At 29.6% G+C, this 25,503-nt stretch overlaps 2 protein-coding genes across 2 annotated transcripts; both read right to left on the bottom strand.

Moving 5' to 3' along the window:
• Nucleotides 1-1,585: 1,585 nt before the first annotated feature.
• LOC123294219 (sodium-coupled monocarboxylate transporter 1-like) lies at nt 1,586-13,302 on the bottom strand (the record flags this gene model as incomplete). The annotated part of the gene is made up of 13 exons (XM_044875333.1): nt 1,586-1,675; nt 2,193-2,394; nt 2,457-2,638; nt 2,729-2,815; nt 4,012-4,302; nt 4,366-4,474; nt 4,780-4,920; nt 6,206-6,360; nt 7,536-7,603; nt 9,437-9,488; nt 10,276-10,341; nt 11,012-11,171; nt 13,130-13,302. Coding segments are annotated over 13 exons (1,749 nt in total), but the record flags the coding sequence as incomplete, so codon positions are not given.
• A 2,732-nt stretch (nt 13,303-16,034) lies between these two features.
• Nucleotides 16,035-24,459, bottom strand: LOC123292872 (sodium-coupled monocarboxylate transporter 1-like). Its single transcript, XM_044873585.1, has 13 exons — nt 24,332-24,459; nt 21,520-21,679; nt 19,519-19,584; nt 19,389-19,440; nt 18,745-18,812; nt 18,526-18,680; nt 17,891-18,031; nt 17,691-17,799; nt 17,341-17,631; nt 17,195-17,281; nt 16,704-16,879; nt 16,440-16,641; nt 16,035-16,332 (listed from the first exon to the last, which is right to left on the bottom strand). The coding sequence occupies exons 1-13, from the start codon at nt 24,457-24,459 to the stop codon at nt 16,252-16,254; spliced, it is 1,716 nt and encodes a 571-aa protein (XP_044729520.1). The 3' UTR covers nt 16,035-16,251.
• Nucleotides 24,460-25,503: the final 1,044 nt, after the last annotated feature.

A 25,503-nucleotide genomic window follows, 5' to 3' on the forward strand; every position in this document is an offset into this window, starting at 1 on the left:
TCCTAAGAAAGCCTGTTTTATGTATTCATTGACTCCACTAAAACGGGCGATGAAATAGACTGATTTTGGAATTTCTTCTTCTTTTGGGAATTCTTATACTTATTAATTCGATAATTCGAGAATGATCTGTAGCCAATATTTAAATATAATTGGAAATGGTTGTGTGGGCGAGAAGTTTTACATTTTTCAAGTAGGAGAAAAATTTGAAAATCTAACGCGTGCTAATTATCAATACCTCACGAACCAAATTTGATGTTAATAAGCCCCACTTAAGTAAATAAGTTATTACATAATAAGCCGTCATAACATAACTAATTGTTAAAAAGATCTTAAATCTATCGACTAAATCTAAAAATATTTTTTTATTTGTAAATTTTATATAGAAATTCTTTCAAGTGAAATCTAATATAATGCATGAAATATCGGCTAAAATACGCAATAATTAATTGCTTTTAATTAAATTGTGATAAAAAATAAGTGTTTTTGTTTATTTATGCATAAAAGAAATGTAAATTGGAAGTTGTTAAATTTTTCATAGAAAAGCATTTATTTAATAATAAGAATTTGTTTCTGTTTTTTTAAGTTTAATAATAATTGTTTGAAAAAATTTGATTAAAGTTATCAAAAATTTCTTTTAATTACGTTTTTTTGATCAACCGTCTTATTTAACTAAAAGTAATAGATAATACATAAACATGAAAATACATATTTCGATAACAATGCAGTCGAACCAGTTAGCTAATTTTAGATTGCGTTCCGTTATACACCGCGAGCACTTTAGTGCTCTTACTGGAGAGAAATTCGTTCTGCCACAGTACTGTAGGGGAATAATGACGTTATATATCAGCGCCATTTTACTACTGCGGGTACTGGCGTTTTAAAGGTAAGTTACTCTTAGTGCTTTGGCCACGTCAAAATCAAACAGCGCCACTTTTATAACATTTCGCGTCAACTATTAATAAAAATAAATTATTCATCATAATAGGGAATATTCATGAAATTTAAATTTGGTTCAAATATTTTTCTTCCGTAACTTTAATGACTGGACATTTCAACTGAACCATTATTTTAGTAATTAATTTCTTTATAATTCCTTAAAATTAATTAATAAAAGTACAAATTCAGTGAGGACATTTAAAAATTTCTACAACGGAAATTCAAATTTTTATACGGACGTGACATCAAAGTACGGGCTTGTCAAATTTGTTGACATACTGTATGATATTAATTACTTACATTTTATATGGTATTTCATTAAATTATACTATTCTACGGCTTTTTATTAGAAAACTTAATAATCATGTGTGTAAATTAAATTCTATGTTGTAAATTCATTTTTTTAAAGTGTAAATTATATATTGAACTGTCAAAATTTGACAGTTCACGTACTTATACGTCATGAACAGAGAGCGCCAAAAAACTGCGTTTAAATATCTCAAAATTATAATGTATTTTAAATATTTTTTTACACTTAAATACAATATTCCCTATTATAAAATGTTTAGTAAAATTTTTTTTTAAATAAAATTTTAGGTATTACATTCATATTACATAAAACAATAGTTATGAATTTTTTTTCTGCGTTCAAAAAATAATTTTTTAATTTTTTTGTTCAGTCTTTTCTTTTATTTAATAACTCAACAGCCTCTTCCAGGCGTACGTTTGAATCGTCATTCTGAAAGTTAAAATTTTAATTGTAATAAATTTTCTTTACATTTTTTTTACATAAACATTTTTACAGCAGTAATTTTGAGATAACAGAATGGTCATAAACCTTTAAAATCGGGAATTATCAAATCAAAGGAATCTAAGAGAATCGCTTTTTATTATCATTTTTATCCAAATTAAATTACCAAAAATCTGCCACAACAGTTAAAATCACAAAATTTTTGTGATTTTTATAGGGATAAAATCAATATTAAGAGTAATTAGTATCCAAAAGAAAAAGTAAAAAAAATCGAATTTATTTGGCCTACAATTTTACCCTCTAATGATGTTAATCTAGTATGATAAAAGTTTGGGGAAATCAGGGAATTTTGAATGTTGATTGTCGTGGCAAACCCTGGAAATTTTGACTTTCAAAATGTACAGTTATCCAACGTTCAAATTTCGCTAAAGACACAAGTTTGTATTTTTGAGTAATGGAAAACTAAAATGATCATTCTATTGTGCTTATCATGGAAGTATAATACCTGTTTTAAATACCGTTTCTTTTCTGTTGGATTATTTTGAATATTTTTTGATCTTACAAACGGTGCTAAATATAGAGGATCCACATTTTCAATTTTATTAAAACCAGTAAAGTAACTAATTATTAAACCAAGGATTATTGTAAATATTGTACCAATTGCGGTATATAACATAAAAGTTATTCGATACATGAAAAATACTTTCCTATAAAAATAAAAATAATTTACTTTTAATTATTTTCAAATGTTGTGTAAATAATACTTTACGTTTCATCGTAATCATTTATTGACTGAGTTGTACTTAAAGTTTCTGTAATATTAAACGAACATCCATCAGTAAAAACAGGTTTAACTGGATAACGTATTCTTCCCGATGCTAACATTGATTGAGCCCCAAAACAAATCCAACTCATAAACAATAGTCCACTTAAACCGGCGTAGAATGCTCCCTAAAATAGGAAATCGGTGTTTAATTTAAAAAAAAAAAGAAGAAGAATGTAATGAATTTGGAATTGTAAGCTTTATAAATATTATACTACCTTTGCATTTGCCCATGGGAATATGATACCCAAAGTAAACACACCAAGTAAAGGACCGGTAGAAACTGAACCCAGAGCAACGCGTAACTGAAAATAAATGTATTATAATTAACAAAGCGATAAAAATTGTCTTCAAGTACACTATTCACTAGCCGAGCCCACACATTGACAAACCCGCACTGCTGATTTGCTTGCCATACCTGGACTTCTGATTAATATGTGTAGAACATTATACATATTAGTGAGTCTCTACGGATTGACTAACATCAGTGTTGTTTATTTATTTTACGACCTTAGTTACTACTAGGTACTTATTGTACCTTGATGACCGACCTTTACTCCGTATTTTTTGAGTTAAAAAGACACAAATTTTATCACTAATATAAGAACCACGTCGCCAATAGATATCAGGAATATAGTCATATTTTGCAGTTGATGTTGCATTTTTTCCTGAAAACTTGGATAAAACAACGTTTTCTAAAAATGAAACCTAGCTATATCGATTTTTCGCCCCAAAAACCTCTTGTATACTAAGTTTTTTAAAATCCTTGGAGCCTGATGATTGCTGATTAAGGTAGTTCCTCCGCGACCGTCCAGTCAAAAAGTTTTGGACTAATACTATCATTCAGTGCATTAACTGTGCTATGACTATTATACATATACCATATATTATTTTGACAAGACTGTAGTTCCTCACTACTGTTTCTAGTATACATATAAGCACACACACTATGACATATGCCTTTAACATTAGTCTTCATATCTTTTCCACAAAAATCATCGCTAAAACGAGTTATTTATTTAAGTTTTTTATCGAAACTATATGGTAAATAATTTTTATTTTTATTTATATATTTTCTAAATATAGTATTCTACATTATATTAGTTTTTCATAGAGATGGTGGACGTCATTCATTGGTAAATAAATATAATATTTGTAAATTTGTGTATTTTTATACACTTCTCCCATGTACACGTACAAATTGCGTCACTTTTAATTGCTAATATCTCATGTATGGCATGGTAAATCATCTTCTAATTTTAACAGCAAGTGTATTATGAATTAAATATTTTATATTCTGAGTTTTGAGAAATTCTTGGAATATCAACTTTCGTGTAGGTACTACCTTAAGTTAAGTTTTAGTTTTTTAAGTTTATTTTCATATGCAATCACCATTACGAATTGCCACACATTGGCAAGAGGATACGCTATGCCAACATGCCCAATGGACACAGCATAGTCTCTCGTCAATGAATGGTGTATTTAAGAAAAATATGCTCACTTGAAGTATTTGACCTAATTTGGCTACCGTAGAAGCTAATCCAAGTGTCAGAATTCCAATTACAAAAACTACAATTTTTACAATAGCTTGTTCCTGTTTTGGTGTTAATTGCTTAAAAATGGGCTTAAAGCAATCCTCCAAAAACACAGCTGCCAATGAGTTTAAGCTGCCTGATAAAGAACTCAGTGAAGCACTTAAAACCCCAGCTAAAAATAATCCAGATGCCCCAGGGAAATCTTTTAATGAATCAACAACAAGTAGTGGTAGAAGTTGATCTTTTGCTGACACAATCTGAAAAAAAATTAATATAGGTAATATTTTTTTGTCAAAATAAAAATTTGGATTTTTTATTACGTTCGTTGTAACAGGATCACAATTTAAATAAGTTGCAAAAATAATCAGACCTGCGTAAGTACATAATCCAATAAAAATAGCTTTAAATAATAAAAATAACCAAAATGCTCTAAAACAAATTAAAAAATAGTTTTAGAGAGGAACAACAAGAAAAATAGGTACTTATATAAATGTGTAGTATTGGCGAATTCGGTTTTCTTAAAAATTTACTGCGGGAACTTCACCATTCGTTTTGAAATTTTTTTGGGTGAGGAAGAGAATCATTAAATCATACTACCTCGCTAATGTTGTGAATGGATGTCACAAGTAGAATGTTAAAATTGTATATAGTCTTTCAAGAAAACTATTTCCTATGGGCGGTAAAAAACCACCTTCAAACTATGTTAAAATATAAAAACTATCATGAGTACATACGTTTTCGCTTCGTTTATGGTAGGTAAGGCAACGTATCTTTGCGTCCTCGACTGTTTAAGAATTCCATCATTGACGAGAGAAAATGTTCCTCCAAATATCATAGTAGGTAATGTTAATCGTTTGGTTAAACTTAATTCTATGCTGAATAAAATAAATGATATATTGTAAAACTGAATTGACTATTTTGGGAAATTTTCCATCAAATATTACATATCATATCACCATTATATTTTGAGTAAATAATAATTATATATTTTTCGTATTTTTAGTTTGTTTCGTATTTGTTGCCTACTAACACTGGAGTTTATTTGAAAAAAAAAGAAGTTAAAATCTGCCATATATCTCAGAAATAACGAATCCAATCGTCAAAAAGACCCAATTTTGTATTTCATGCATGAAAATTATTCTAGAAAATTATTTTTATCCAAATCGAAAATAAAGAAATTTTATGAATGTTTTGCAATTTTTTTTCTCTTTGAAAAAATAAAAAAAAAATTTTTTTTTGAATGTTCGATATGAGCAATGACTTATCTGAGTATACTAATTATTACGGCTAAGAGTTGCACATTTTTGCTAATTACTTAAATTAGTTTCTTTTTGTAGAGGGTAATTATACCCCTTTTTCTTTGGGAACTTTCGCAATACAGAATACATTTAAAAATTTGGCTACCTACATGGATTTTTACTACTTCTCTATGATCCCATAAGATTGATTGGACATTAATGCAATAAATAGATAAAAATTTGAAATTATTGATGTTATTAATTGCAAATTAATACATACAAAATAATTTTTTGATTAATGTAATTAGTCATTAAAAATTGAAATTTTAACATGTTATGAATAGCAAACGTTGAATAAACGTACACTCACTGTCAGAAAAATTGCTACAGTTAAAACATTCTAAGCGTACTCATCATATGTTATGTTATAAGAGTAACACTTAGAATGTTTTAAAACGAGCATTTTTTGTGACATTGAGTATATATATTTTCGATAATGTTGCTCCACCTTCTTAAAGATTAAATAGTACAAACTCCTATTTTATAAATTAAATATCATACATTACGTTAAAATAAAAAAACAGCAGTCTGACGAAGAGTTTTATAAATATCTTAATTAAAAAGATATCAAATTCACGAAAATTTTCGTCTGCCAAGAGGGAGAGTCAAAAGACGATTAGTTATAATTTTTAGTATTTAAATAATTAAATATATCCGATTAATAGCGTTGCTAGATGCTATATAAATTGAAATAATTAATTTACAGATTAAAATTTTTAATTTCTGTAAAAATAAATTGTTGAGTGTACTGTAAAATTACAGAATAGGTACCTACTGTCCAATCAACCTTAAGAAAATTCAATTAAAAATTTTGGAGAATTTTCCGTATACGTTTTCGTAATAAGTAAAATAAAATTTTTACTCTGGAAAATGTAATCTTCCAGTGGCTACATTACGTTCAATTACTGTACCAAATCCTCCAATGTTCCATGTCGCTTTTACTAACACCAATAACATTGAACTTATCATAAAAAAAGCTTGCAGAAAATCAGTCCATATTACAGCACGAATTCCACCCTGAAAATTAATACGATCATACAACATTAAAATAATTTTCCGTCCGATGTCAAAAATTAAAATTTGTAATAATAGGTAATATACAGGGTGGCCATTTTAATCTATAATGGCTAATAGCTCGTTTTTAGTTAACAACTAAAAACTAAAAAATAACTTTAAAAAAAGTTGCAGAGTTTAGTGGGGACATCATGTTCCGACATCAGATTGGACCTAGTTCTTGGGGTTACTTTAATACTAAATTTAGATTCTAAACGGTAAGAGATAGAATAGCATTTTAAATTAGAAAGTGGATCCTCATAAAAAAACTAACATTTAGCATCCAAACAATTTTTTTCGAAAAATCGTCAACCAAGGAAAAATACTTTAGCCCAAAGTTGTCAATGGCAATGGGGGACATTCGCCTGTGTCCATGACTTTGACCTACAATTATCGATCAATTTAAAGTGTATTTTCTTTCGGTGAAATGCAATAATGGCAAATTTTTATGTCAGAACTACATCTGATGTTAACTACAAAACGAGCTATTAGACATTATAGATTAAAATGACCCACTCTGTATCATAATTGCATTTAAGCCTACATTCCGTTCAACTATCAAACGGGTATTTGCTGCTATTTATATAGGCTATAGATTATCAGCATGTAAGTAAAGGTAGGATATGTCCTGCATCGTGAATTCAATGGGGGTAGGCAGAATTAATAGGGTATAATCGTTAGTCAAAAATAAATCATGAAATTTGAAAAAAGTTAAAATTTATGTAAAAATATACTTCAATATATTCTGATTTCGAGTCATAAAAGGACATTTTTCTTTTAAAATATTAAAATTAAAAATCGTAATTTTTAAACTGTATATCACGTGATCTAAAAAGCGGGTAAGTCCTGCTGTGATGTCATAGCGGTATGAGTCATCATTTAGTTCAGTGTAGACAGCTGGGTATAATATATACATATAGATACTAAGTAATTAATTTTATTATAATCAGATGTCTATGAATATATCTGTCAAAATTATTTGTGTTTTTTCGTATAGTGATACCCAAATTACGTCATTAAATTGGATGCCTGCGTTTTTGACAGTTTAAAAAAGGTTTAAAATTTAATTTAAGTTTTTGGCAAGAAAGCGTGTGTATTTTGAAAGAAATATAGCTCGTGTGCCACTCTTTGATAATTACCAAGCAAGTATAGAAAATACAAACTCCGCAAACAAGTAGTGTTATGATGTTCGTTTTTATTCCAGTAACTAAAGAAAAAAATATAATCATTATTAGAAAATAATATTCTTTGTATAAATATATATCTCATCGGGATTGAGCTTTAGGGGTGTTCATGAGACTGCGGGACACCACCAGTTTTTTATAATGATAAATACAAACTTGAAACTTTGTGAGTTGCTTCGTTTTGACGAGTCATTCATTCCTCAACGACTAAACTTTCCTCTACGATTTTTTTTCGAAAAGGCTGCGTTTTCAAATGAGCATGATGACGTCATACTTGAGTTATCGTTCTGAAAAAACACAGCAGGGAATTTGTCGGACACTATGACCACTTGGTAACATTCTAACATTAATAATTATCAAACAATAAAATATTTTGTCCGACATGCTGTTCTTAAGTATTTTTGTTTCTGAATACGTACATGGTTCACTTTTGCTTAATTGTATATTAATTATTAATGTTATCAAGTAGTCATATAGTGTCTGGGTCAGACCTGACAAATTTCCTGCTACGTTCTTCAAAACGATAACTAAAATATGACGGACGTCATCATGCTCATTTGAAAACGCAGCCTTTTCGAAAAAAATTCTAGAGAAAAGTTTGGTAGACTCATTAAAAGAAAGCAACTCAAGAAGTTTCAAGTATGTATTTATCATTTAAAAAACCCGTGGTGCCCCACGGTCTATATATAAAACTATATTTTTTTCCATACTGGCTATGGGTATAATTTTTTAAATTTTGATGATGTCATAAAGTTAAAAATTTGATTTATTTGATAACACTGGCAAATTTGATTCGATCTTATTGGAATTATTTTTGAAACCCACTAATTTTGGGTCATTCTTTTCAGTTGTGATATCCGTTTTTCCGTTTTTTGCTAGGTATCACTTATGTGCTTAATTCCGGGACTAGGGCACCACATTCTTGAATCCAATTAGAGCTAGGTTAATTTTGATCCCAAATTTGAAAAGTATGACCCAAATTTAGTAGGATTACATACTTCGTTGATCAAAATTGGATAAAATTTGGATGTGATAGAGCAAAAGCAAATTTGTTGGATTCTGATGGCGTCATAAAGTTGAACAATTCGATTTTTTTGACAACAGAGGCAAATTTGATCCGATCTTATTGGAATTTTTTTTGAAACCCACTAATTTTGGGTCAATCTTTTCAGTTGTTATGCTACATTCTTAAAACCCATTAGACCTAGGTTAATTTTGATCACAAAGATAGGAGGACCCAAATCTAGTAGGATTACATACTTGGTTTATCAAAATTGCCAAAATGGTACTTCTTTATACATTTATTGAACAGCGAATTAATTAATAACAACTACAATTTTAATCCAATTTTGGTTGTATTACTCTGTATTATTTCCTTTATTTATTATCAACAAAATTTTGATTTTGGGTATTAATCAGTTCCGTAAGCAAAATACCCCAATATTATTTAATAGATTAATGAGTTCCTTAAAAATATGCTTTGATCGGAAAGGTAGAGAGAAATCAATACTTTAAATTGATAATCTATCATTTGAATAAATTAAAAAAGTTTATCAATTAAATGTACAGGACTCTTTAAGGTAAAATGGCACGATTATGGCTTCTCTCCCTACTTTTGTCTTTAAGAGTTATATACTAGCAGTATACGAATTTTCATCAAAATCATTAGAACCGATCCCGATATATATAAGGCGCAGCCTAAATACTCGCCTTCGGCGCTATGTACTCTCTTTTTGGCCCCGATTATTACCAAAGAACTTATTATTTTTATGTATACATAAATATTTTAGACATACCTACCTAAATCTCTTTCAATTGGAAAGCAAGTGAATATTTAAGTCAAGTTAACAACTTACCATGATTGAGAGCCAACGCTGGTACATATATTACAAGTGGCAGCCATAGAATCTAAAAAATAAATATCCAAGAAACAGTGCCGGAAAGTTTGACTACGCTAGAAAAACTTTAAATAATTATTTTACAGTCGTACAAAGTTTTATAAAAAACTTTTTTAAAGCATTAAGAATTCTTACTAACTTTTTTAGCAAGTTTTATTAACTCTGAAAAACTCTTCTGGAAGAGTCCGAAATCTTATTTTTTATATAAATTACTCTGATTTAATACGTTAAATTAAATTTTTCCACAAGGGATTGCAATAAAAAAAATTTAACAAAATTTATTGAGTGTACATTATTTTGTGTAAGCTGTGTTCATATTGTGTATAAGTAATTTTAAAGCATACCTTACCCCAAACCCTTGACAAAAACCGTTACCTTTGACAAAACGATCTCTTAGTTCACACTAATCAATCGATCATCCTAATAACGGAGAAAAACTGATCTTATGATGACCATAGAACACAAATCATAAAATTGCAATATCATTGAATAAGAAAATGTAATTAATATGATTGTGAACTAGGATATTGAATTGCGAATAAATAAAATGTGTAATTCCGCCACTGTCAAGAAACACTGATTATTGTCATATTAATCGACCCATGATTATAAATCCCCGACAGTATAAAATCTCTTTTTTGATATTTGTTTCTCAAAACGTAGCATTCCTTTCCTTAATCCGCTTTTCCGCGATTCATAAAATTTTTTGTAAACCGTTTAAAAATTATTTTTGTGTAAAGAGAGACAATTTCCGATGTTAATATTTTTTGAAAACTTGATTTGATTTGATTACATACCTGATCAAAAATATATAAAAAAGATCCAAGTCGTCGTAAAGATTTATCAAATCGCCTTTCTAAGTACTGAAAGCAGAATAAATCGAAAGGTATTATAAGAAAGTGTTCGTTAAAAAAATGAATACTTGAATTGACTGAGTTAATTGTTGAAATACTATGTATAGACGGTGTTGATTATGCAATCGCTTTCCTTTTAACGTCACCTAAGTAAAGTCGTGTATATATAACAGGACTGTGGTGTCACACACACATAAATGATTTTCCCATATAATACATACTATATGATGCTTTAATGTTCTAACTTAATTTGCGCCCTCAAGGGTAAACAGTGATGTTTACGAAAATAGGTTACAAAAAAGTAGTTTATTTTTTTATAAGGAACATTTTTTAAAAAATTTTGTTCTACCTCTAAGTGTTTACAAGATGGGTCTTACGGATCCAAAACCCAATTGGCCTATGTAGCTTATTTACGAACTCGATCTCCCTTTGTACGTCCTAAGCATGCTATAATAATTTCTACTTGATATCTCTTTTAGTTATCGTTTTCACAGACAGGCAGACGAAAGGACAACCGGAAATGAATTATATGAACATCTATATCAAATTTTTGCTCGTAGCATCAATATTTTTAAGCGTTACAAACTTGGGACTAAAGTTAGTATACCTTGATATATTTCATATATGCATGGTATAAAAAGTTAAAAAAATACCCATAAAGCTATTTAATACTACGAACCTCATAAGTCGAAGTTAATTTTAAATCCATAAAAACTGGTAAATATATGTAATTACCAATAAATCCCACGAATATATCGTTTAATTCTATGTAAAAATATTGTATACCAAATACATAAACTTCAGCAGGTAATCCCAAAAATGTTATGGCAGAAATGTAACTGAAAAGAAATTTTTGTTTAGACTTATGACTGAAATGTCTTCATTTCCAACTAGGGGAAGGTGTCCTATAATGATCTCCCTAAGAAAAAATGTAATTTATAGCCAAACTATTCGAAATGTGTATACCGTCGAAATATTTTTGGTTTCTTTATTAAAGTGTTGCAATATTGGCATGTCGATCTCTTTTGATTTGTTTAAATTCTTAGAACTGTTCAATATTTTTCAAAAGGGATCGTTTTACTATCCTTGTAAGAATAGGTGGGTAAAATGATCTTATTGCATTTTTTACCAAATAGTTTACATAAAATATTAGCCATTCTTTACGTTGCATCAACGATCTAGTACGAAAACTAAAATCACTGGTAAAATCAATCTAAATCAACACATTCAAGATTCGCCACATGATGGGAAATCATTTCATCTCATTTTAACGTATGTAAAGGGGATTATTTTACCCGAAACGACTTATTTGAATATCTTCATAAAAACTGACCTTAAAATTTATTATCAAAATGTGTTATAATCGTATTAAAAGTAAAACAACCAGCCAAGAGTAAAACAACCAGCCGGCAATAACAAACACAAAAAAAGAAACTTTACGTAGAAAGTCTTACCATACGTAGATCATAAGCAATAAAACTAAAATTTTTGCTACAAAATACAAAATAACTTATACATTGCCATGACTCATACATCGATAAATATACTAGATGGCCCTGTTGGTTCACTTAAAACAACGAGAGAACATTTTATCCTAAGGGATCATTATAGAGCACTTTTCCCTAGGTACACAATTGAAATCAAAAACTTTTTAGACTTTTTATTAAAATTACATAAAATATGCCGGTGACAGAGCAAAATATTTTTCGTAAATATAAAAATGAAAGAAAAAATGGCCAAATGATAACTTTGTATAAATTTCTTATTTTGTATAAATTTGCAGTTTCTTATTTTGTATAAATTTGCTTCTGTAATTTTTACTAATATTATTCGAGTATCGAGATCTCAAAATTAAAAGTTATAACAAGTGAAAACAAACAATTGACTGAGTTAATTGTTGAAATACCATGCATAGTCAACAAACATGTGACACATACATAACTGATAATCAAGTATAGTACATATTATAAAATTTCCGCCTAATTGGCGCTCTCACGGGTAAACAGTGATGTTTACGAAAAAATGTTTCAAACAAAAGTTGTTTAATTTTTGATAAGAAACATTTTTTACATTTAAACTTATGTTCTATCTCTATCGGTTTACAAGATGGGTCCTACGGACCCAAGACCCAATTGACCTATGATGCTCATTTACGAACTTGACCTCACTTTTTACGTCCTGAGTACGATGTAAAAATTTCAGCTCGATATCTTTTTTCGTTTTTGAGTTATCGTGTCCACAGACGGACGGACAACCGAAAATGGACTAATTAGGTGATTTAGTGAACACCTATGACAAATTTTTTTTTCCTAGCATCATTATTTTTAAGCGTTACAAACTTGGGACTAAACTTAATATAATATGTATATTTCATATATACATGGTATAATTAACGAAGCCTTATCTTGTTAAGGCTGTACCAGAAAAAAAAGCACCGAAGGATTTTCCCCTTAGAATATCTTATCCCCAAGGCATCCCTTTTCTGCTGTGTAAAGCATAGGCAAAACTGTTTGTTGTGGTTTAGATGAGAGCAGTTGTGAACTAAATCAGAAATGTCTAGCCTCAAATTTTCATAAATACAACATTTTGACTTGAACACATATTTAGCCAATAAAATCTATTGTAATTCTACAAGCCTGCCTCTACGTAGGTTCAGTAGAGAAGAGACAGATCACCTTCTCTGTTCTCCCCTCGGTACACCTATGCACAAAATCTTCCATTTCTGCAGTACGCGTACGGTAAGAATAGTACAATCGTAGTAATTGGATAATCTATCATAAAAATTTCAATATCGTACCTGACAACAAGTGAAATTGCAACTGGCCATATTGTCATATTTTCATCTCCAATTAAATATTCTCTAACATTTTTGGGTACTTTATAAAATCCAAAATATATTCCAATTAAAATACATACTAACAACATTATAATAAATACCACATAATCTGGCAAAGTAAATAAATTTTTTGAAATATCCATTTTCCTTCTTTTAAACAATTAAAATTGTACAAAATCTATCGTTATTTTAAAATTAAAACGTGTTAAAAATCAACTAGTACAATCAAACTAAACGGAAAATATTAATGCTTTTAAAAAATTTTTCAAATTGTTTATAAGATTGTTAAAACTTCGTAAAAAAAAGTCAACCTCTCGTAGGCGTACCTTACAACTTTTTTTTGGGGGGGGGGGGGTTAGTTGCGAGTTTTAATCAGTTTTTTTTTTACAAATTACTAAAAACCTATGCATCAAATAAAAAAAAAGTTCGATTAAAAGTTCTAGCTGAAGTAAGCCGTTAGAACAAAAGTTTAAAGGTAAAACTTATTCCTTATAAAAAAATTAACAATTTTTATTTGAATCATTATTTCGTAAATATCACTATTTACGTCACTATACTATTTACGTGACTTCATCACTATTACCGCGAAGGCGCTGCTTAGGAAAACACTTTGGTGTCCATTTTCTCCAACATTAAATAAAAAAAGGGTGCTGATTTTTTCAGGTTAACTTGAACTAGTAGTTTTGTGAAACATTCTAGAAACACAAAAAAAAAAAAATTCGAAATTTTGGAGCGCTCTTACAGGTAAACAAAGATGTTTAGAAAAAAATATTTCAAACAAAAATTGTTTATTTTTGTTCTCTCTAACGGTTTACAAGATGGTTTCTTTTTTATTTGATTGAATGAGCAAAAAATTCTAAAAAATTCTTTCAAAATTTTCGAAAATTTAGAAATTTTTGCAAGTATTTTCTGAAGTTTTTTTTTTTTTTTTTTTTTTTTTAGAAGATTTACCACAAAGCTATTAGTTGAAATTAATCAATTAATCTGTCCATTTTGTTGCGCCCTCACTAGTAAACAGTGATGTTTACGAAAGAATGATTCAAATAAAGGTTGTTAATTTTTTTATAAGGAATAACTTTTACACGTAAACTTTTGTTCTATCTCTTACGGTTTATTAGATGGATACTTTTTCATTTGATTGAATGAGCAAAAAAATTCCATTTTAAAATGGGCTATCGCGATCAATTTTGAAGGTAGCAAGTCGAGAGAAAAAACGAAAATGTTTACAAATACTTCAGCTAGAACTTTTAATCGAACTTTTATTTTATTTGATGCGTAGTTTTTTTGTAATTCGTAAGAAACTGATTAAAACCCCCAACTACCCACCAAAAAGGGGGTTAGGTACGCCCCTGAGAGACCGACCTTATTTACAAGGTTTTTACAACCTGATAACTGTGCAAAATTTCAAAGATGTATTCCTTTTTTTTTATTACCATGATTTTATTTTATTTTATTTTATTAGACTAAATAAAATATCTAATATCTAACTATAAAATGCATATAAGAACCAACATGTATACATTTATTTTATCCTGAGTATTTAAAATGGCGATAAGAAGTTATATTTTGTACACATAATAGCAAACATGATAAGTATATCAAAAAATTTTCCATTGGTAGGACTTTCGAAATCGACAAATGTTAATGGTTTTCTGTATTAATTATTGTCACTTTACATTATTGGAAAATAGTTAGTAAGAAGGAAGAGTTCACATTGTAACCCAGCACGCATAAAAATAACCCTCATAGAATAGGCTTTTGTCCTAAATATGAAAAATTGTTTTATACGTCACATTATATATATATATATATATATATATATATATATATATATATATATATATATATATATATATCTTTAATATAGAAATAACAAATATTATAATATAGAAACAATCAATAATATTAATAATATGATCTATTTATTTATTTATTGAACTATTTATTTATAATAATCTATTAGTACGTGGAGAGGACAGCTTAATCATGCGTTTTATTTAAAATATGACTAACTTTGAATTGTTCACGTGTAAATGGTATATAAAAAAAAAATGTAAATGGTATAGTAAAAATCAAATTGAAATCGTTAACAAATAAGAATTAATTACACATTATTGCATTAGAAATATAGAAAAAAAGAGACAAATTGCACAAATTTTTATTTTAAATGTAAACTAACAAAATTATTAATTTAAATTTAATACAAAATAATACTAAATTTTCTATGTAGGTAATACATATTTACAAACCAGAAACTTATATACCTATCCATACAATTATATTGATAAAGTCGTTTATGGTTACCATGGGAACAACCTGAAATAAAACTCATACACGATGCCAATAAAGATTTACGCTCACAAAATAAATTAAATACCATCAATGTTTGTTTATTGCTAAACTAGAAAAATGGAGGGAAATCAGAATGCTACCATACTAGTTACCGTGGTAACACAACATACGGTTTTCGCCATGTATTTCGTTATGTATTTCTTATATTTATAATTGTGGGAAGAATATCAGTTTCCTTACCGTAGAAAAACGTATACTTACTGAAGGAGTACTTGCTCGAAAATACTTTGTATTCTAGGTGGAAAAATACTATTTTTTCATTGTAATATTATTATTTCCGAATTCGTGAGTTTAATTTTTATTTATTTTGTAGGCGAATAATTGTAATAGTAAATGGTAGATAAGAAATTGTCACGCCTGACTTTTTTTTTTTATAAATTAATGTTAAATTTGTTGCATCTACATATATGAAATAAAAAATAAAAAATTTAAAGAAAATTAATTTTAAGTAAAAAATAATGAAGTTAAGAGAAAATAAAATAAATGAGTTGTGTATCAATATTTGAACGGCGATATTTTCTATAATTCTGCACACCCTAACATGTTTTTAGAACATAAGAAAACAATTGCATTTAAATTCTCAAAATACAAAGAGATAGAGGACATGTTTTAAAATGCAAAATCGGTCTGTATAAACAGTAAATGGAAAATTTGTCATAAGATATTTTGACCTCGTAGTTTACCAGAAGCCAACATAAATACGTTTTTTCTTTCGTTAATGTGTGGTAATTTTATTTTTCTGTACAACTTGAACTTTTTGTTTTGTTCAATAAATCAACAGCTTCTTCCAAACAGATATTTGTATCGACTTTCTGAAAGTTAAAAAATATAAATTATACAAAACCTTGTCTTTTGAAAAATTGAGTTTCGTTGATTTCTTTTTGAGTAGAATGATAAAGATTATTATACTATCTAATACCTCAACGTATTGCCGCTTATTTTCAAATGTCTTAGTATCAACAATTTTTGGTCTCAAGAACGGTGCTAAATGTAAAGGATTCACATCCTCAATTTTATTAAAACCAGTAAAGTAACTTATTATTAAACCAATGACTATTGTAAATATTGTACCCATTGTCGTGTACAATACGAATGTTATTCGATACATAAAGAATAAATTCCTGCAAAAATTTAAAAAAAATTATGATTTTGTCTTTGAAATATTAAACTAAGTAATGTTTACGTTTCATCGTAGTCGTCCAGTGTTGGAGGTGGGCCTAAAGGCTCTGTAATATTAAATGTACAACCATCTGTGAAAACAGGTTTCTCCGGGTAATGTATATTTGATGATGCTATCATGGATTGACCACCAATCCATCCCATAAAGAATAGTCCACTTAAACCTGCATAAAATGCTCCCTAGAATGTCATTACATGTAATTAAGCCACGTGATAAAGTGAGTCGCTAGGTGAAAGGGAGATAACGAATCCAATAACATACAACAGAAGTGACCAACTTGTGTATAGATAAAATCTACATTTTATCTTTAAACTGCCTAAAGAGCGACTTATCGTAGGCGTGATTCAAGTGGGAAAGAACGAGGATTTTATGTTAAAAATATTTATGAGTCTAGAAGTAAAACACAAATTCATTGCGAGCTGAGTACAGACAAATGCCTATTGACTGATAATAAATTCTGAGTCTAAGAAACATGTAGGAATATTAGAACTTACCTTGGCATTTGCACATGGAAATAGAATACCCAAAGTAAACATACCAAACAAAGGACCATATGTAATGGATTCTAACGTTACACTTAACTAGAAAAAAAAGATTACTCAAAATATTAAAAGGGATTTTGAAAATAATTTTGTAATACTTGTAATATTTGTCCCAATCTTCCTACTATAGTAGCTAATCCAACTGTAAAAACTCCTGTAACCAAAACCACTGATTTGACAATAATTTGTTCCTGTTTTGGCGTCAATTGCGTAAAAACAGGCTTAACGCAATCTTCCAAAATCACCGTAGCTAATGAATTTAAACCACCAGACAAAGAGCTCAAAGATGCACTAAAAACACCAGCTAAAAATAATCCAGCTGCGCCAGGGAAATCTTTTAAAGTATCAACAACTATTAATGGTAAAAGTTGATCTTTAGCAGACACAATCTGCAAATAAATTTTAATTTTTTATATTTTCTAAGTAAATTAGGTTTTTTTGTTATTACATTCGTTGAAACAGGATCGCAATTGAAATACGTTGCATATATAACAAGGCCTGTACAAGCACATAATCCCATGAGGAGCGTTCTGATTATAAAAAATAACCATGTCACCCTAAAAAGTAAATCAAAATACAGTTACAGTTCTAGATAAGGGTCCTTACAGAATACATTTGTAATAATATGAGTACATGCACGGTACATACTTTTTACCGTCTTTTAGTGTAGGCAATGACATGTATCTTTGCATCATAACTTGAGTAACCATTCCCTCATTTAATATATTTATAGCTCCTCCAATCAATATCGTAGGAAATGTTAGTCGTTTCGTTAAACTTAATTCCATGCTGAATTAAATAGAAAAAGATATATAAAATTCCATTTATATTGCAAAAAGGCCTTCATTTCAAAGTTCGTTATTTAAAAAGCGACCGCGTACCTATATGACAAATATCATACAAAATACACATTTACTGAGCATAAAACGTCTTGCAACGGAATATCTGGCAAACATCATAAATGAGGCTGGTTTGTTTTATGTTTTTATTATATAGGTGAAATTTAGAAATACTGGCTTTAAAAATACGCGTGACAGAGTTGGTTTATAGAAAGAACGGAAATAGCACCTCACGCTTTGAATTTTACATGACAATTAAAATTATCCACATTTTAATGAGAGAAAGCGTATTTGTTTAGTTTTTAAAACTATAATTCATACAACGAATTTTGTATGCCGAACAACCGCAATGTTTGACAAATTATTGTTCGATGTTTTCCACATAACGATTTTCTTTTGTATGGTCTTGATATATATATATATATAAATAAAATTAATAATTACTCTGGATATTCCAATCTACCGCTATCCATATTACGTTCGACCACTGTTCCCACTCCACCAACTTCCCATGTAGCTTTGATTAACACCAATAATATTGAACATACCATTAAAAATGCAAGAAGGAAATCGGTCCATATTATAGCACGAATTCCACCCTAAAATTAAATATTTTAAAATTATTTTTTTTCCTTGGATTACGACAAACTTTTTAATAATTACCATGGAAGTGTAGAAAATGCAAACTGCGCAGATAATTGGTGTTATAGTATGTGTTTTTATTCCAGTTACTGTAAAACAGGGGCCTTTAATTATTAGGGGTTTTAGAATGAAAGAAACCTCATAGTATAGTTTGGCAGTATCAGTTTATCTTTCCTACACGTAGTTGATGTAGCACTAAGTGGCGAAAGCGATGAATACCGACACATCTGGAGTAAATTATTCCATACAGGTCAAAAAACAAGACTACAGTTTAGTAGCCCAATTAAATAATACACGTAAATGCTTCATGGGGTACCTGAGTACTTCAGATCAATGTAACTTCTGTTATTAAAAAATTATTTCACAAATAATATTGCGCGTTTGAGTTAATAACTATTATAATAGTTGCAAACTAAATGAGCGCAAATTTATCTAATGCTGATCTTTAATTAAAAGGTCCTATTTTTTTAAAAGCAAATAAAATATTTTGAAAAATTTTTTTTTATTAAATGAAGTACCTGGTTTATAAAATTTGGGGTACTCAAATATCCCACTAAAGCATTAATGGGAAGCACTGAAGCATGTTTACCGTCCAGACGCTAAAGGAATTTTACGGGTTAAGTATTAGAATAAATGGAATTTTTAATTTCAGTTGTTAAACTTACCTTGATTAAGAGCCAATGCTGCAACATGTATTACGCATGCAAGCCATAGTAGCTAAAAAAAAATAATCAAACTGTATAATTCAATTATTTAAATAATTATTGCACGGAGTTCTTTAATTTTAATACGTACCATACAAATAAGGTATAAAATGGATCCAAGTCGTCGTAAACACTTATCAAACCGTAGTTCTAAATACTAAAATAAATAAAAGAGTTCATGAAAATAAATTTGATCTAGTTGGCATTCTAGAAAATATTTAAAGAATTTTAGTTGGATTTTATCGAATTGCCGAAGGAAATGAAACTATTGCTTTTGTACTGATGATGGCATTTTGAAAAAATTTCTTCAAATGTTTGATCCTACCTAATATATGTCAAAAATGACAATCGTTAAAATACGTTTATGTGTCTGTAAACTTTCTAGCGGTCGCAATTTAAGTCCGATTTGAATAAAATTTGGATTCAAGAAGGGTTTTGGTATTTGAAAGTTCAAGTTCGTTAATAAAAAAATCGATGAACAAGGGGTGGGGTGCGCGCAACGTACAAAATTTTTATTTTTTTCATATTTTTTATTTATTTTTTGTGTGTGTTTATTTTAAGTCGCTCTGACAACCCAGCTCCTTGGCGACTGCACTTAAATACAATATTTGAATAAACTTTTAGGTATAAAAATTACAGGCGAGAACATTTGGTTTTACAGATATAGGCACCTAAGTTACTGTTTACATATTATCAGATTAGTTTCATCGATTTTAACAATTTGATCCTTTGGTGGCAATGGAGTTCTTCGTTGGGTGTAATTGGAAGGAACTGGTGCACCTTCTTAGGCTTGTGTGGTTGTTGTCATGAGTTTCTTGGTTGCAGATGATATCAGGGTTACTATTGGAGATCAGAAGTTTATGATATACATACCGCGCAATTAGTCCGTTGAGGTTCCATTGAAGAATCTTCATTGAGTAGATATTTAAACTATTTGTACAAGGAATAGTGAGAGGATAGGGGGATTGGTGAAGGAGGAGAAGAAGTTAGGATTGAGGTGGGATTTTCATTCATAGGGTCTGTTTCGGATTCGGATCCAGATGACTGTTAGATTTTTTTCAATAGGAGGAAGGTTGAACTCCTCGGTAATTCTGTTTCTAAACTTTTTGAATTTGGTTTTGCACCCTCTATTTGGTAAATTGTTGTAGAGATTTGTCAGCATGGACCTGATCACGATTGGATCGACGCTGCATTTATCAAACACTTTCTTTAGAGAGTCTGCGTTGACACTTTTGTCGAAAAAGTTTTGGAGATGGTCGAAGTCGTATTTGTATTTTGCCGGGTTTTTCAGGATCATTTCATTGATTATAGACGGAATTATAAATGTTGTTACAGGAACGATCTCTGTCGGTTTTGACCTTTTTGCAAGTTGCTTTGTGCCGTTCTTGCGGCATTGGCCGGCTCTATTTCCATTGACATGCCAGAAGAAGATGTTAAGGAGAGGGGACGTTTCGAGTAAGGGTGTTGTGCTAACCTCGGTGGTTTGTTACCTGTAGATGGAGAAGGGGAAGGCATGTTCGATGAGTTTGCTGCGTTGCCCAAGCTTACCTGTGTCTTCTGTTGTTGTTGAAGTACTGATAGTGGGGACTAGTTTTGAAGACAGAAGGGGGTTACAAAATTTTTTTTGTCAGTTTTAAGTAAAAAAGTACTCTTGTGATTTTTTCTCTAGACGCTTAGTTTTTGAAATAATATTTTCGGAAAACCAAAAATGCAATATTCGATTTTAAGAAAAATGTGTTATTTATCAATAACTGAGGAAATTCGCTTAGCTAACGCAACTGCATTACGAATTTATGATTTTGTGTACTTATTGCCGGATCTGGTGAGAGCAGCAGGAGAGTCTTGAATTTAAAAAAAAAAAAACCAAGGGCCTCTACAAAAGAAATTTTTCTCCAAAATTTTCTTATGAATAACTTGTTTGAATGATTATAAAGGGAGCCACCTGTACAAGACAAGGCAAAACAAAATTTCTGATGAAATATTCTAACGAATATCTAATTAACTTTTTAATATTTGTATATTTAGAGATGTCCCCCAAAAATCGATAATTTAATTAACTAATTATTGTGATGGGTTTCTTAATACCACGAACCTCAAAACTGGAAGTTAATCGCAAATCCATAAAAACTGGTAAATATATATAATTACCAATGATTGCCAACCATACATCATTTAATATTACATAAAAGTATTGTATACCAAATACATAAACTTCAGCTGGTAATCCCAAAAATGATATTCCAGAAACCATGCTAAAAGAAAAGTGTTGTGAATATACTTGATTAATTTAAAGTAATGAAAAATTATGGTTCAGGAACTGACTACGTTTTTGAAAGTGAATTTTTAGACGGCTGAATTCTGGATATTTATTTTCTCATTAGAAATCTGTAAGGATGAAGTACATACGTCTTGCACCGATGCGCGGTAAAAAAAGCTATTGAACTTCTGTCTGGAAAATAAAAATTACATTCTTTGATTATAAAACTAACTCATATTAAAATTATACTACAATGACTTGAAAAAGCAGAAAACGCCCAGGTCTCAGATGCCAGATGTACTTCATCTCTATCTAACTTTATCGTGAAGATGCCAGCTCTTATATTATTAATCTAAGTAAAAAAATTTAATATTACTTCTGTTTATTTAAACATTCTGTGTATACCGAGCACCAATAGTATGAACAAATAAGTCTTTCTAAATTATACATATACAAAATATACACCAATACAACAAATATAGTCGCAGAAACGAAGCAATGAAGTTCGAAAAAAAAGTCGGATTGCGGTTTTCGACATTCGATTTGTTAGGGCGTCAGGAAAATTTGTGACTTGAGTTGATTTATATCAAATTAAAAATATGAAATTTGCATAAATAATATGCATGCTGTAATTGCATTTTAAATTAACCGTAAATATACTAAATTCACAATTCGGTTAATAGTGATGAATATGATTCCAAACTTTGTACGCGGAGATTTTTGGGGTTGCTGAACACGAATATCATGCCAGAATTCGTTCCGAGGTACCTCATTTCCAGGGTAGACGGTATCCTCGTCGTCTCTTGGAGTTTTCGGGAAATTTGTTTTATAATCAGTTCATACTCGTTACCCGAGTGTTTTTGAGGCCGCTGAACACAAATATCGCAACAGAATCGGGTATCTGGTATCTGGTACTCGACAACCGCATTCAAATCCGACTTAATGTTCAAATTTTTCGAACTTTGATAGTTTCAAGTAGATTTTCATGGAAGATTTTCAAGGAAACTCATTAGATAAATTACGATTAGAAGTAATTTTAAAAATTTTTAATTAAAAGTAACTAACTATAATCTTAAAAATGTATTATAAGGAATGTTAAAAAATAATCACAAAATTAATTTACTGCGTACCACCAGATATGTTTATTGTTTTAATTATTACCCACAATAACCATGTGACATATTATGTTTCGTACCATTATGGACATTATCAGTGTTTTGGATTGACAATGTTTGATAACGTCCATAATGGTGCGAAACATATGTTACATGATTATTGTGTGTAAGAAGTCGAAGAAACAAAACACTAAAAAGGGTCAAAGTTTTTTTAATTTGAACAGTAAGTCGAATTTGAATGCGGTTTTCAGCATTCGATTCGTTAAAGCATCCGAAAATTTTGTGACCTAAATTGATTTATGAGAAATTAAAAATTTGCAATTTGCATAAATAATATGCATTTTGGACCTGGGTTGTCAGAGCGACTTTAAATAAACACAATAAAAAAAATAAAAAAATGCAATTTATAATTGCATTTTAAATTGACAAAATATAAATAATACTAAATTCACAATTCGGTTAATGATGATGAAAATGATTCCAAACTTGTTGCTCGGAACACGAATATATCATGCCAGAATTGGTCTTCGAAGTACCTGGTGCCCAAGGCAAGCGGTCCCCAATGATCAAATAGTGTTCGGGAAATTTGTTATATAATCAATCCGAACTCGTTACCCGGGGGTTTTCGGAGTCGTTTTCGGGGTACTCCGAGCACAAAGTACCTCGGGGATCAATTCTGTCACAATATTCGTGCTCAGGGACTCCAAAAAAACCTCGGGTAACAAGTTTGGGCTGATTATATAACGAATTTCCCAAAAATCTAGGAGACGACGGGGATACTGCTAACCATGGGCACCAGATACTTTGTAGACCAATTTTGCGTAATTCGTGTTCAGCGACCCCAAAAAACACCGAAGAACAAGTTTGGAATCATTTTCATCAGTATTAACCGAATTGTGAATTTAGTATATTTACGGTCAATTTAAATTGCAAATATAAAATGCATATTATTTATTTATGCAAATTGCATATTTTTAATTTCTTTTAAATCAATTTAGGTCACAAAATTTCCTGACACTGTAACGAATCGAATGCCGAAAATCGCATTAAAATTCGACTTACTGTTCAACTTTTTCGAACTGCATTGCATCGTTTCTGCGACTAAATAATCAAAACAAGAAACATCTGGTGGTATGCAGCAAAGTAATTTTGTTATTTTTTAACATTCTTTTATTACAAATATGTTCCACAAAGTAGAGCTCCAGACATAGTTAAAAATGTATAATTAAAATTATTACCTATACATTTAATGTAATAAAAATTTTTTTTTAAATTGCGGAAAATCCATCAAATTTCCTTGAAAATGTCTTTTATAAATTTATATATTATTTTTTAATTTTCTTCTATCACTTAGGTAGATACTATTTAAAGATTAATGACTAACGCCGAAGAAGGCAATTTTTGCTTATTCATTAGTTTAAAGTAAGTTATTTTATCCCACAACACCTTATTCTAATGGTCGAGTTTTTATCTTACCGATAAAAAAGTATTTGGGTTTTATGTCCCACCCTGTATAATATTTAACAACATACCTGACAACAAGTGAAATTGTTACTGGCCATACAGTCATATCTTTACTTCCAATTAAATAATCTTTAACATTTTTAGATACTTTAATAAATCCAAAATATATACCAATTACTAAACATATAAGTAACATTATAAGAAACACTGCATAATCTGCCCAAGTAAACTCATTTTTGGGAATGTCCATTTTTTTTACAACAATTTAAAAACATTTAAACAAAAATGTACCACAATTAGAAAGATTATAATGAAAGTGATATATTTTCTATTTACCTACAACATATTCAGCCGGTGAATTTAATAAATTTTTCAAATTCAACTTTTAGCTTAATATTCTTATTTTACAAAAAAATGGTAATGTCAAGCTATTGTAATTGGTATCGCCGTTCATCATAGCGTACGCGAATATAGTTCCCAGTGGGTTTCTCCGCAACTATAAAAGTTACAAGTTTTTCGGTAGGTACGTTTGAACAGTGGATTCTTGATTTTAATTTTATACCAACCTATCTGGAATCCGGATATATATTCTTTCAAGGTATTTAAAATGAGAATGGAAAACTTTTGTGGAATCATTTGCATTTTTTTCATCTATAATTACATTTGCGTTTATTTTTATACAAAGTGTTTATTAATTTTGAAGCAAACCTCGTTATCAAACTGCGTAATAACGTGCCCAAGGACAATTTCAGTCTGTAATCCCACTTTTTTGACAAACATAGATTTAAAAAAAATGTAACTTCAATTTACAAAAAAATCCAAAAGTGATCAGACTGTAACAAAAATTTCACATCCTGAAGTACCTACTGTCCAAATTTCACTCAAATCTTATATTTTCCAAAAAAAAAAAAAAAACGAGTGTAAAAATTGTTTTCCAACCTTTTTGATGTCTCCGTAGATTCTTTCCGAAACTATAGAAGCTTGAAGATTACAAATGAAGATGTAGTTTTGTGTTAGCGATTTATTCTAATTACTTACAAACCGTATTTGAGAATATTAAGAGAATGAAAACGGGACTGAAAAGAAAAATTTTATGTGGGAAGTAAAGTAAAAAATAAAATGTACGACACTTTTTCACCTGAAGATTTATTCGTTAAGTTAAATATTTACAGAAATTTACTTACGTTCAATGTTTTAAAATATAAATTTTGCAATTTTTCGGTAAGTAAGAGTAAAATAG

Source organism: Chrysoperla carnea, chromosome 2 (genome assembly GCF_905475395.1).
Source record: "Chrysoperla carnea chromosome 2, inChrCarn1.1, whole genome shotgun sequence".
In the NCBI taxonomy this organism is placed as follows: domain Eukaryota; kingdom Metazoa; phylum Arthropoda; class Insecta; order Neuroptera; family Chrysopidae; genus Chrysoperla; species Chrysoperla carnea.

Excerpts from the sequence above, each read along its gene's own strand:
- LOC123292872 (XM_044873585.1), bottom strand. The coding sequence starts at position 24,459 with ATGTTACTTATATGTTTAGTAATTGGTATATATTTTGGATTTATTAAA. Across the intron at positions 19,441-19,518 it reads TTTTATACCTTATTTGTATG|CTACTATGGCTTGCATGCGT; the intron begins GTACGTATTAAA and ends ATTTTTTTTTAG. Across the intron at positions 18,032-18,525 it reads GGTAGATTGGAATATCCAGA|CATGGAATTAAGTTTAACGA; the intron begins GTAATTATTAAT and ends TATTTAATTCAG.